A 14,042-nucleotide genomic window follows, 5' to 3' on the forward strand; every position below is an offset into this window, starting at 1 on the left:
TCTTTGCTTCAGTTTTCAAGATCATCTGTGGTCCAAGATGACTGCTCAGCGTCAGCCATCACAATTACATTGCAGCCAAAAAGAAGAGAGAGAAAAAAGAGCCACAGTGTTCCAGAGGTCTTTGAAGTGAGCTTTCTGGACTTTGCCATATGATGCTTCTTCTTACAACTTGTAGACCAGAATAATCCAATTTTTGATATCATCCTGTGTGCATCCATTATTTAGTTTATAAAAGGTACAAAAGCTTTACATACCATTTTACTTGAGTTAGTATGCATTTTAATATTTCTGTTTTTTTCTTTATTTTTATTTTTATTTTTTTGAGACAGAGTCTTGCTCTGTCGCCCAGGCTGGAGTGCAGTGGCGCAATCTCGGCTCACTGCAAGCTCCACCTCCTGGGTTCACACTATTCTCCTGCCTCAGCTTACCGAGTAGGTGGGACTACAGGCACCCGCCACCACGCCTGGTTATTTTTTTTTTTATTTTTTAGTAGAGACGGGGTTTCACCGTGTTAGCCAGGATCGTCTAGATCTCCTGACCTCATGATCCACCGCCTCGGCCTCTCAAAGTGCTGGGATTACAGGCATGAGCCACCATGCCCAGCCTAATATTTATTTTCACAATCAGAAAAAAATATAACCTGAGTGACTAAAAATAAAAAATCCTAACAAGATCATTCCTCATTCTAACTGAATAGTTTGTGAATGGCATCTCAGAGTAATTTCCTTCTTTGACTTGGTATGAATTGTGAAAATACACATGTGAAGACTAATATCTATATTAAAGTTAAAACACTAAAACTTTATTTTATTTATGAGAAAATTTGAGTAGCCCTACAATTCTATTTGCAAGGTGTTTGGAAATAGAACTTTTATATGTATGGCCTTGTGCCTGGTTCAAACCTGGGAGACCTATTATAAGGGAGAATAGAGTGAAGAAAGAGGGCAAGGAAAAGAGGAGAGATTTTAGAGAACAATATGCAGTCTCTGAGGGTCAGTGGTCAGGAACAGTTTCTAGACTCCATTGCTTCTTTTAGATGCCCAAATAAGTGAGTATTTAAGTAACATTTCTTGCTACTGCTGCTTTGTATGATTTATATCCTGGGAAATTTAACATTGACTTAATACTGCAATACTTCATTGTAGATTTGGGGGACCAATGCATATTCTCTTTTAGAAAACCTCCCATTTCCATTTTCTATATTAAAGGTAAAAGGTTAGTTTATAGCACTGGGAACCACATGGTGGGACCAAGAAGAGTTCTCTGTCCTTGACCTTTTCCCATGTCCAGAAAAGCCCAACATCCGTCCCTTTGGAAAGGTCAAAATAATTTAACCTTTTTTTTTTTTTTTCTTTTTGAGATAAGGAGTCTAGGGAGGACATGAGAAGAGAGAAAATTTGTGTCTTTGCAATGACATGTTCTAAGTTTCTTTGGGGGTTACTTCTTTATTTTTTCATCTAAAGAAAATCAGGCATAGACATTTGTGTTAAATGAGAAACAGATATTCTTGTTAGTAAGCCTAATGTTCACTTAGCCAGTGAGCACTTCTGTGGTCAAAACCATATCCAATGTGTCAAATGTGGGGAAGAGACCTCTGATATGACATTTAAAGATCAGTTTGGAGTCATAAGGCTTACTAGAAACATTTATTTGAGTGAGTAAAAATAAGATGTTTCATTTTTTCATAACAGATGTATATCTCAGATGTGCACCTCAACAATTAGATATTGCTATAAAAGAACACATTTTCAAAATATGAAACAATGCCTCTTGAGTGAGTTTTATAATAAGAAAATTGGAAAATGAATGATATATATATTTTTACATATATTTTGTATATATGTATATACACATATATATTCTGTGTATATATGTATATACACACTATATATGTGTGTGTGTATCTGTGCATATGTATATTTGAGTCAGAGTTTTGCTCTGTCATCCAGGTTGGAGTGCAGTGGCGTGATTTTGGCTCACTGCAGCCTCGACCTCCTGGGCTCAAGCAGTCCTTTCGCCTCAGCTTCCCAAGTAGCTGAGACCACAGGTATGTGCCATCACAGCTGGCTAATTTTTTATTTTTATATTTTTTTGTAGAGATAGGGTCTCACATTATCACCCTGACTTATCTTGAACTCCTGGTATTAAGTGATCCTCCCACCTTGGCCTCCCAATGTGCTGGGATTACAGGTATGAGCCACTGTGCCTGGCCTCTGTCAAGAATATTGTGATGTGATAGCACAACTTGTAACTTGGGTACAAAGTACTTTTACTGATAGTTGAAAATTAAAAGGGAAGAATCACAGCACTTACCACTCAAACTTTCTCATAAATAAGGTAAAAATTTAGTGTTTTAACTTTAATGTAGATATTTGTATTCACATATTTATTTTCACAATTCATATGCAGTCAAAGAAGTAAATGCCCTCAGATGCCATTCAAAAACTATTTAGTTAGGATGAGATCTTGTTAGGATTTTTCATTTTTAGCCACTCAGGCTAATCTTTTTCTTTCTGATTGAGAAAAAAATATTAAGCTGCACGATAATTCAAATAGTGTGTACAACTTTTGTGTCTTTATAAACTGAATAATGGGTGGACATGGGACAATATTCTGCAATTGGGATTATCTCTTTTATCCCCTCCACCTAAAGGCTCAATGGAATTAGAGGTATTTATGTGAATTTTAGGGTTAGAATATACTTCAATCGTTTCTCATTTGAGTAAGTAAGTGTGAATGAGTATATAATTCCCATATGGCATGTATAATGAAACAAATTTAGATTCCCACGTTCTGAGACCAGTTTGGAATGCTAAATATTTAGATATAGATACCATATTTTTAATGAGACAATATAATCTCATAGCCACATTTTTGTCTTTTACTTTCTTGACTCTGTCACCTTCCCCTCCTCCCCTTGTATAGCAATTTTGTTAGTTTACATTTGTTTTTCCTGGACAATTTTGCATGGGAAACTTTTATCTACCTCATGATTATCACAGCACACCATCATCTTGTAGCTTTGATGGATCCTTTCTTTTATGGGTCCCTAAAGGATTCATGAGGCATGTCCCAGATTGTTTATTGACTTAACTTCTCCGGACCTTTCCCAGTCATTGAAAACTGTCTAGGGTGTTCTGAGAAGTAAGTTTACTGGAAGTCAAGGAACTCTCTACTTGTCCCTCCAATTATAGTCAGTCCAGTGGTGGGCATCTGTGTCTGGATTTTGGGAATGTAAACACTACCACTGTGGCCACTTGATCACACATTGAGGTATTGGTGTTGGGGAGAAGCTATCCAATAATACCACCTTAAATAATAGGAGTATAAATGGCACAAATGCAGCAAGTTACTCTGATTGCCTTTGGTCAACATGACTTTCTCTCCTCAACTTATAGTACATTTCCAGGTTTCCTTTTTATCCATTAGGAGGGCAGGGGTCACAGCTGACCAGATTGTCTTGTCTGTGTCTGTACCGGCAAAGAGATGTTTTAGCAGGTGGTTTCTTCTGATTATGGCAGGTTAAATTAAACTATTTTGAATTTAATGTACATTATGCTGATGAGAACTGGATCAGTTGTTTAAAGGACTGAGATTCATCTCTATATGAACCATTTTATTTCCTGCTAGGACATCCTTTTGCTTTTTTGAGGATATAAACAATGTCTACTTCTATCAGAAAAAAATAGGCAAATTATGTTTTTGAAAATTGAAGATATTATTTCTTATTAACAGACTGAATGATTGGCATTAATGTTGATTATTAATGCTATAGAGAAATACAGAGAATATAGTTTATCATAAAAAGATGAATTTTAAAGCCTTAAATGCATTTAAATTTTTATTGTATTAGCACATAAATTGATGAAGCCACATGGTGAAAATCTGTGAGAAACTGAAGGTTTTCATTTATTTTCTGTGCCCCACTGTGTATCACCTTTCAAAATACTCAAATGCTTTCTGCTGGGTCCAAACTTCACTTGGAGCGAAGAAAGGTAGTTAAAAGGTTTCACTTAAAGCTGCTTCGTTATGGTGCTACTGAAAGTAAGTAAAACCAAACAGTGATAACGTGGGACTTAAATGAGCGAGAGAAGGATTCAGGTGATATAGAAGCTGCATTTGGGGATAATTGAAGATTGACTTTCTGATGAAAGACACAAAAAAGGATTAATTGGCTTATTCCAAACGGAGGGCAATTCTTTAGGGAGTATGCTTGAGGATATACTTGGAAATAAATTTGACAGCTAGCATGGTCTCTCTGCAGGTTGGCTTTATCCGGGATTCGGGAAGGAGAAAACCAAATTTGCCTTTATCTCGGAGCTCAAAGGCAAATGTGTGTTTGATGCCCAGGTCATAAGCCCAGTCTAAAGAAGAACCTGATGTCGGGTCTGTAAAACACAAGCAGTAAATATTTAATTAGAGACAAATGCTAATTTTTTTTATAGTGGAAATCAGTGGTGTATAATTAGCAATAAAAATAATTATGTATACAGTTAATTGCAGTAATGAATGAGAGTAGTGGTCTGAATAGTACAGAGTGCATAGTAAAGCAGAATCACACACCAAGTGTGTGCTGCATTTAAAAAATTCCATTTTGGTTGGGTCAGTGCTAACTTGAGTTTATTTCCTAGGCACACATTGTTGCAGACGTGTTCAGAGCAAGTGCTAGCAGCTGAGAAACCAGCTAAGGAGTCACTGGTCATTGAAAACTACCAGGGAAAAACTATACACACAAGATACATAGAATTGCATTTCTTCTAATAGCTTAGGTCTCTTGTTTTTCATGTTGCTAGGGTAAACTATTTCATAGTCAAAAGACCAAGAAAATGTAATTTAGTTATTTTAAAGACATATTTAATTTCCTAATTCAAAATTTCCATGTAAACTTTTATGAAATTTAACTTAAGGTTCTATTTTTTGATAAAAAGTTTGGAAATATAAACACACTTCTAAAGGTTATATGCATATAACACACATCTAGAGGCTGTATACATATACAAGTGCATATACATATAATAATTGCATTTATGTGCTCATATTTTGCTTTATGTGATATAAAAGGGTTTTTTTTGTATGGGAAGGTGTTTATGTTCTAGGACAAGTAATGAGTTTAATAATAACAGATCTGAAAGGTTTGAAAAATCTGAAAGAATTCAAAACTATGATGAAGAAAGAGAGAAGGGGTATTTTAATGAAAATATATAGTGTTGGCTCTTAAATTGGTCACCAAATATTTATTAAACCTTTAATATTTACAAGACACACTTCTTGGCACTGGGGAGAGTAATTGTTGCAGGGTGCAAAAATGCAGAAGATGCCACTGGTGTCTTCAGTAACTTACAATTTAGGAGGCAGAAGTCAAGGTATAAGTCAATAGAGGCAGAGCAGAATATGCTAAGTACCAAAGAAAAGGTACAATATTTTATCAAGATTTAAAAGAAAAAAGAGATTATTCTTGATGAGGAGTATGGCCTTTCATGCCCAGTGCCAGCTCAAATACTGCCTTCATGATGGAGGAGGTGGTATTGGAGGAGAACCTTGAAGAAAGGCTAGTGTGTTTTCAGCTGGAGATGGAAGAAAGGAATTCTGGCTGGTGAACTACAAGGATAGAAAAGCATGGAGGCATTGTTAGAAACTAATGAGCTCCAGCTGGACCAGAGCAATGGCAGCAGTGAGAGTTTGTGAGTAAAACTTGGAAAACTTTGTGAATCGGGACTAGGTGTTTAGATTTTCTTTTGGAGGCCTTTTAGTACTTTAGGATTGTTAATCTGGATTGAAAAGAATAGAAACCAGTTATGAGGTATTGTGAAATGAAAGCTTGAACTAGGGTAGAGTCACCATATTGGAAATAGAACTGAGGGATTCTATGTAAGAAATATTGGGATTTGATAAAAATGATTGATGTTTCAATCTGGGTAGCTGGAAAAACATACTGTTAAAAGAAATGGGAACTCAGCGCTGGAATGGGAAAAAGAAAAGGCAAGGGAAGACAAAGTGATACATTTAACATCAAAAAGACATTCAAGAAAGAGCTTGGAAAAATGAATGTTTAAATTATTGGCATAGACATCATAGGTGAAATTGGTGTGCACACATTTAGGATCATTATTTTCTTGGTGGGATGGATCCTTTTATCATTGTTAATGTCTCTGTCACTAGCAAATTTCTTTGCTCTGAAATTCCCTTTATTTGATACTTAATATAGCTATTCTTCCTAATGGCATAGTATGTCTTTTCTATCATTCTCATTTCAACTTCTCTATGTTGTTATACTGGAAATGAGTTTCTTACAGACAGCATATTGTTGAATTACAATTTAAAAAATTCATTCTGCCCATGTGTCTTTAATTAGTGCATGTAGGTAAATTATTGATATGACTTAAACATGCTATTATTTTATGTCTTTTTTTGTTTTTTCTGTTTTTATCCCTTTATCCTTCTTTTCTTGCTTTCCACCTTCCTCTTGGTTACATGACATTTTTAGGATTCCATTTGATTGATTTATAATGTCTTAAAGTATGTCAATTGCTTAGTTTTCTTAGTGGTTGCTCCAGGTATTAATACACATATATAACTTATCACAGTCTAATGGTATTGACATTTTACTATGTCAAACGAGGTATAGAAACTTTACTTCCTTTTAGATCCTTTTTCCCTTCCCACTTTTAAAGTACAATTGTCTTGAGTACTTCTCTACATACATTGAACATCACATCAAATAAACTTACAATTTTTGATTCAATCATCATGTGGAGAAAGATAGTCTATTATTTAATTTATTTATACTGAATCCATTTTTCTTCCTTCCTCTCTGCAGTTCCGGGCCTTTTACTGTGATTATTTCCTTCTCGTTCAGAGGGTTCTTTTAGCCATTAAGAGTAGGTATGCGGGAGACACATCTCCTGATTTTCCTTTGTATGAGAATGTCTTTATTCCCTTATTCCCTCCTTCATTTCTGAATATTTTGCTGGATATTGAATTTATTGCATTTAGGGTTGATAGATTTTTTCATTCAGCACTTGATAAAATATCACTTCCTTTTGACTCTCATGGTTTCACATGAAAAATCTGCCGTCACTGGAATTGTTTTTAACTCTAGATCATTTCCCTCTGATTCCTCTTTTTTTTTTTTTTTGTGAGATGGAGTCTCGCTCTATCGCCCAGGCTGCAGTGCAGTGGCACGATATGGCTCACTGAAAGCTTGGCCTCTCGGGTTCATGCCATTCTCCTGCCTCAGCCTCCTGAGTAGCTGGGACTACAGGCATCCACCACCACGCCCAGGTAATTTTTTGTATTTTTAGTAGAGACGGGGTTTCACCGTGTTAGCCAGGATGGTCTTGATCTCCTGAGGTTGTGATCCACCTGCCTCAGCCTCCCAAAGTGCTGGGATTACAGGCATGAGCCACCACGCCCAGCCTGATTCCTTTTACGATTTTTTTCTTTGTCTAGTTTTCAGAAGTTTAATTATGATGTACTTTGATGTGAGTTTCTCTGGGTAATTCCTGCTTGGGTTTCACTCAGTTACTTGACTATGTTAGTTTATGTCTTTGTCAAAAGTAGGATATTTCAGCTTTTATTTCTTCAAACATTTTTTTCCAGCCCCTGTTCCCTTTATCTATATTTTCCTTGGACCGATGACATGAATGTTGGATATTTTATTATGCCATTTGTTCCTGAGGCTCTGTTTATTTATTTTTTTGTTTATTTTCTGTCTTCAGAGTGACTGAATTCTATTGTTCTGTCTTTAAGTTCACTAATTCTTCCCTCTGTCATATTTGTTCTATTAAGCCCTTCCAGTTTTTTCATTGTTCAGGTTATTGTATTTTCTAGTTCTATGGTTTCCATTTGGTTCCTTTTTATATCTTATATTTCTTTGATGATATTTTCCATTTCTTCATTTGTTTCAAGGCCATCTATAATTGTTTGTTGAGGCATTTTTTTTTTATGATGGCAACTTTAAAATTCTTTTCCAATGTTTGAAATTCCAATCATCTCAGCGTTGGCATCTATGGATTGTCTTTTTGTATTCAAGCTGTAATTTTTCTTGTTTTTAGTATTATAAGTGATTTTTGATTATATTCTGGACATTTTAGCTATTACATTAAATAATAAATTGTAACATAAATCTTCAATTTAGCAGGTAGTCACCCTGTTTAGGTTTAGTAAACAGGCCCTTGGCCTACTTTTGTGTCATGTGATACTGATGACAATATAGTATATATATTTTTTTCTTTGGAGATGGAGTCTCGCTCTGTCACCCAGGCTGGAATGCAATGGCACAATCTTGACTCACTGCAACCTCTGCCTCCCAGGTCCAAGTGCTTCTCTTGTCTCAGCCTCCCAAGTAGCCGGGACTACAGGCGCCTGCCACCACACCCAGCTAACTTTTGTATTTTTAGTAGAGACAGGGTTTCACCATATTGGTCAGGCTGGTCTTGAACTCCTGACCTCAGGCAATCTTCCCACCTTGACCTCCCAAAGTGCTGGGTTTGCAGGCATGTGCCACCACACCTAGACAGTTTTGCTTTTTTTTTTTTTTTTTTTTTTTTTTGAGATGGAGTCTCACTTTGTTGCCCAGGCTGAAGTGGAGTGGTACAATCTCAGCTCACTGCAACCTCTGCCTTCCAGGTTCAAGCAATTCTCCTGCCTCAGCGTCCTGAGTAGCTGGGACTACAGACGCGCACCACCACACCTAGCTAAGTTTTGTATTTTTAGTAGAGATGGGGTTTCACCATGTTGGCCAGGCTAGTCTCAGACTCCTGTTCTCAGGTGATCCTCCCTCCTTGGCCTCCCAAAATGCTGAGATTACAGTCATGAGCCACCGTGCTCAGCTGACAATATAGTTTTCAAAGGCTTTGCATTGCTATTTTGGTCTGGTTGGTTCACTTAGTGGCTAAAAGGTGATTGCCTGAAGCCCTAGGTAACAAATGAGGGATTCCAGCCTGTGGGGATAGAGGTCATTTCCTGATGAGGAGAATCAAAAGTAAGAGTAGGGACCTGAGGAGAGAACCTGAGGAAGTATCCATATATTGTACCCTATTTTTTGGAAAATATCTGGTTGTAGAGGCAGTCAGCGAGAGAGTAGAAAAAAAAGGAGGAGGAGGAAGAAGAGAACTAGTAGAGTTCAAAGTCAAGGAAGCTAAAGGAATGGCAAGAAGAAGAGTTATTAACAGGGTCAAATATTGCATATAATTTATGGAGCATGTGAGCTGAAATACAGATACTGGCTTCAGTGATCAAAAAGATGCCACTTTTAGCTAGTTGGATTTAAGTTCATGAGAAAGAAATCATACTAAGATGCAAGCTTGGTAGCAAAGGAGGTAAAGTAAATAGGAATTTTGTCTTGTAATTTAGGATATGCTAGACAATTTTAATAAACTTGATCGGTTTCTAGTTGAAGTAGCTCTCTATTTGCAGCCAAGTAAACTTCTGTGATTTCCGAGGGTTAAAGGGCATGACTTCTATTTTGAGAGATTTCCTTTATGTGAAGTTTGTCATTAAGATCAATAGTGGTCATTGAGAATATATGGAATTTGATTTTTCATAATTATGTGATACTATGAAGTAGAATACATTTCGTATTTTGTAGATCTTAAATTTGCAAACAAAAACTATATTAAGGCATAAAATAAATAAAACATTGCAAGTTTTTACTTTGAGAAAAAAATAGAGAATTTGTGTGTGTGGGTGTGGTGTGTGTGTGTGTGTGTGTGTGTGTGTGTGAGACAGGGTCTTGCTCTGTTACCTTGGCTGGAGTGTGGTGGCATGATCATGGCTCACTGTAGCCTCGACATCCCAGGCTCAAGTGATCCTTCCACCTCAGGCTCCTAAGTAGCTGGGACTACAGGTGTGTATCACTGTGCCTGGCCAGAACTTAATTGGTTTAACCTGATATTTAGCCTTTTCTTTATCAATAACATGTGTACCCACTAAAACATGTGTATGCATTTATAAAATATAATAACAATCACTTGCTAAATACCTAGTACCCTTCTGTGTGCTTTATGCATGTTAACTCATTTAATTAATTCCTATCCCAAATGTAAGTAACAATTACCATTTCACAGAAGAAGAAACAGGCTCAGAGTAAGGAACTTGCTGAAAAACACATAGCTAGTAGACAGTTGAATCAGGATTCAAGCCCAGGCTGTGTCTTCAGAGTTCATGCTGTTAATCATTGTACTGTGCCACCTATGTGCCACTCTATATTCTAGCCAATAACAAGTGTTTACTCAGTTCTATAAAATAATTTCATTTTTGTTGACAGCATATTCTGAGTATGTTCAACATTAAGAACATATTTCCTACTTATTTCAAGGCACAATATTAGTTGCAACAAATTCAATCAGAACAAATCTAATTGAAACTGTACCAAACTAGAAATCTGATTTCAGCCCAAAGGGATCCATATAAAGTGATACTGGTGACTTAATGTGTGCTGCATTTATTGCTTACTTGATACAGTGTTTTCTAAAAAATTGTATCATTTTAAAAAGTATTATTTAAATGTATTCAATATAACCTGTACTATTATATTAATATTAAGTGAAAATTATATTTGAAGCAAGAGCTGAAGCCAGAGATACATGGGCATAAAAGGAAATATTTTCTCTGTAATATCAGTTTGAATGTCTCTTAGTAAGTAGAGATCTGGTGTTATGAACTACAAATCTTAACTTTGTCTTTTTCAGAATGTAAATTCTGAAGGAGTAGAATATGTAGAATAGGAAAAAAGAGCACTGGGTTGAGAACCAGTGGCAGATCTAGCAATTTTGGTGCATGAAGGAAGCTACAAGAAATGTACTTTGAAATTAACTTTTTAATTCATGATATGATTCACAGATGAATTTTATTACTAATGCAATCTTCTTGGTTCTTATCAACTCAAATAACTATTCTTGCTCACGAGGTACTATGTTTAGTTATTTCTAAGATGATGAAGGATTGGATATGGTGTTTATATGCAAATATAATCATTTCACATTAAACATTACTATTTACATTTTTGTGCCATCTTCATATTGCTGCTTTGGGGCAAAGTGGTAGGTATATCATTTTAACTCTGGTCTTGAAGGCTGATTTTTGTTTTTGTTCTGCTCTAAAGTGATGAAACCTTTCTGTATCTGAATTTCAGTCTATAAATGAGAGGTTTTGTTTAGATCAGTGATTCTCAACCCTAGTTTCATCTTAGAATCACTTTGGGCACTTTAAAAAAAAATTGAGTGCCTGAGCTCCACCTCAGACTGATGAAATCAGAATCTCTGGGGGTGGGGGTATAACCATTCATGCATTTTAAAAGCTTCCTGATGATTTATTTATTTATTTATTTATTTTTTGAGATGGAGTTTTGCTCTTTCACGCAGGCTGGAGCGCAATGGTGCCATCTTGGCTCACTGCAACCTCCGCCTTCCAGTTTCAAGTGATTCTCCTGCCTCAGCCTCCTGAGTACCTGGGATTACAGGTTCCCACCACCACGCCCAGCTAATTTTTGTACTTTTAGTAGAGACGGGGTTTCACCATGTTGGCCAGACTGGTCTCAAACTCCTGACCTTGTGATCCACCCACCTCAGCCTCCCAAAGTGCCGGGATTACGAAAGTGAGCCACCATGCCTGGCCAGCTTCCTGATGATTCTAATGGGAAGTCAGGCTTGAGAACCATGGAATAGATCATTGCCTGTGTTTCTCCCTGGTTTCAAAATTTATGATTTTAACTTATCTGATATGTTTGCCTCTCATGTTCAAATAGCAAACATATTTTTTTTCTGAAGTCCAGAGATCCTCCATAAGTTGGGTTTAAAAAATGCTCCCCAGTGCCTTTTTTTCTGTCTTCATCAAGTCAAAGAGAGGAAATCACTGACAAATGCTAGATGCTGCTCCTAAATCTGGGGACAAGTTAAGTGACATCAGGTTATTGGAATGACTAAACTTTAATCATGTTTTTATTTTTTATTCTTACCAAGTCAACTACTTTGCTACCCTCTATTTCTCATGAATGTTTGATTAACATTCTATCAGATGCTTTATTAAAGCAGTCTGTCCTAGAAATCTTGATCATTTATCAAGCTGCTACAGCACTGCAGGACAAAGGCAATTCTTTCTAAATCTCAATGCTTTAAATGTTTTAGTATAATGTAATAAAAATTTTAAATAATGCTGCACAGTTAAACAGAATAGTAATCCCTCTTGACCCTATCTTTCCATTTTGAAAGTGACACATGATGGCGTGGAGCTATGGTAGTTTTGGCTATCGGCTCCTTCCAGTTAGAACGTGACTTCCTTAAGAGTAGTTTATTGTGTCCTAAGTCCTCTCATCTATCCCCGAAAGCTCCAAAATGCTAGCCTGCTAGCTAGGTACACCATACCTTTTTGTTCATTAAGAGATCTTAATGCAATGCTATGCACAGCTCTGTATTCTCATACTTTTGTAGATACACACATACACGGATAATTATTTGATGCTTTAATTGCCTTTTGCAAAGTTTTGTTCTTTGCCTCTAAGACTATCCATGTATTTTTCTTGCTTAGAGGAATTGCTCTTACATGGTATCTGGTGGCCCATCTGGCCCGCTATTTATTAGTATCTACTAAGTGGGCTGCCATTTTGAACTGACGTTCTAGTTTGTCCTTTTGTTTTTTACTTTGCTTACTTTTTGTCCACTCACATAGCTGGATATATAACATCTATTTTGAAATCTTGTTGTTATTGACCTGTATGTGTAATGAGTCCCCAGCATGGCTAGGCTGTAGCAAGATCTGTGTGGATGCTGGGGATGATCTGTATCACTACAATTTCTCTTCAGCACTTTAACAGTGACTGGTTGATAGGTGATTGTTAATGAATGTGCTCGAGGAATGGGACTTCTTCATTTTTTAGCCATTTTCCAGTTCTGCCAAAGAAGCCTCTAATAAGTAAGTCCTAGAAACTGTATATGTTGATTCCGGCATTCTCAAATTCCATAGCAATTCCTGAGGATGTAGACTTTCAGTTCCAAGTTTATACTTTTAGCTTGGATTACAGAAGTGACTTCAAAACAGTGACCAGGTAAAATTGTTGCAAGGAATCCATGGATTCATATGCACATATATATTTTTTAATGCAAAGATTCTAAAAGTGTAATAAAAATATGAGTGTATGTTTGGTGGTGGAAGGGTTGTTCATGAAACTTTTAAAAGCTAAAAGGCAGTCTTAATGCTAAAAAATGTTGGATATTTGGTCTAGAGAGTGATGCAGGCTTAATCAAGTCCAATCCTGTTGTGATTTCAACCCACATTTACTTCTTTTGAATAAGCCAGGACACCATTATCATTGAGCAAGTTTATGGGAACTAATTCTGCTATTGTTCCATGCCCTGCACTGTACTATAAGTTATAGGGTCTAAGAGGAAATCCAAAACATAATTCTTGCTTTTGAGAAGTTTCATGAGGAATTTTGTATAAATTTTGAGACTGAGAACTGAAGCTTGAACTTGGTTTGGAGAAAAGGTAGTTTTTACTAAATAATTCCCAAACTAAGATTAGTGGGAGTTGCTATAAGAGTAGAAAGTGGTCTTACTTCCCAGGATCTGAGTTAATGGTCTTCAGTGATACTCAAATGGATTTTTTGGCTGTTCATTGAAAATAGAAAATCCAAACACGCAAACAGTATGTGCAGTGGGCAAGATCAGGGCTTTTGTTTGTTAAAATCTGAAATTGAGTTCCAGCTTCGCCAGTTACTAATAACTGGGAAATAGTACTCCCCACTTCATAGGGTTATTGTGAGGTTTGAGATTGTGAAAATCAAAGGGTAAGCACAGTGCCTAACTTGTAAAGACTCTATAAATATTTGCAGATATTATTTAGTATAAAGTATGGGAGTTGGCAAATCCTAGCCAGCCTCCGGTTTCTGTGAATGAGGTTGTATTGGCACACAGTCATGCCCATTTGCTGACTTATTGTCTATGGCTGTTTTTGAGCTATGATGCTCTAGTTGAGTACCTGCAACAGAGACTGTACCTCCACAAAGTCAAAGCTATTTACTATCTGGCCCTTTACAGAAAAAAAAT

The 14,042-nt window shown here is 36.5% G+C and overlaps 1 protein-coding gene across 1 annotated transcript in view; it reads right to left on the reverse strand.

Annotated features, from left to right (window-relative positions):
* Positions 1 to 3,813: 3,813 nt before the first annotated feature.
* Positions 3,814 to 14,042, reverse strand: part of CPA3 (carboxypeptidase A3) — a 32,527-nt gene continuing 22,298 nt past the window's right edge. Inside the window, exon 11 of the mRNA XM_010375060.2 lies at positions 3,814 to 4,388. Within this exon, the coding sequence (XP_010373362.1) occupies positions 4,201 to 4,388 (188 nt within the window). The 3' untranslated portion in view covers positions 3,814 to 4,200. The remainder of the gene's footprint in view (positions 4,389 to 14,042) is intronic.

Source organism: Rhinopithecus roxellana, chromosome 1 (assembly GCF_007565055.1).
Source record: "Rhinopithecus roxellana isolate Shanxi Qingling chromosome 1, ASM756505v1, whole genome shotgun sequence".
Classification (NCBI taxonomy): domain Eukaryota; kingdom Metazoa; phylum Chordata; class Mammalia; order Primates; family Cercopithecidae; genus Rhinopithecus; species Rhinopithecus roxellana.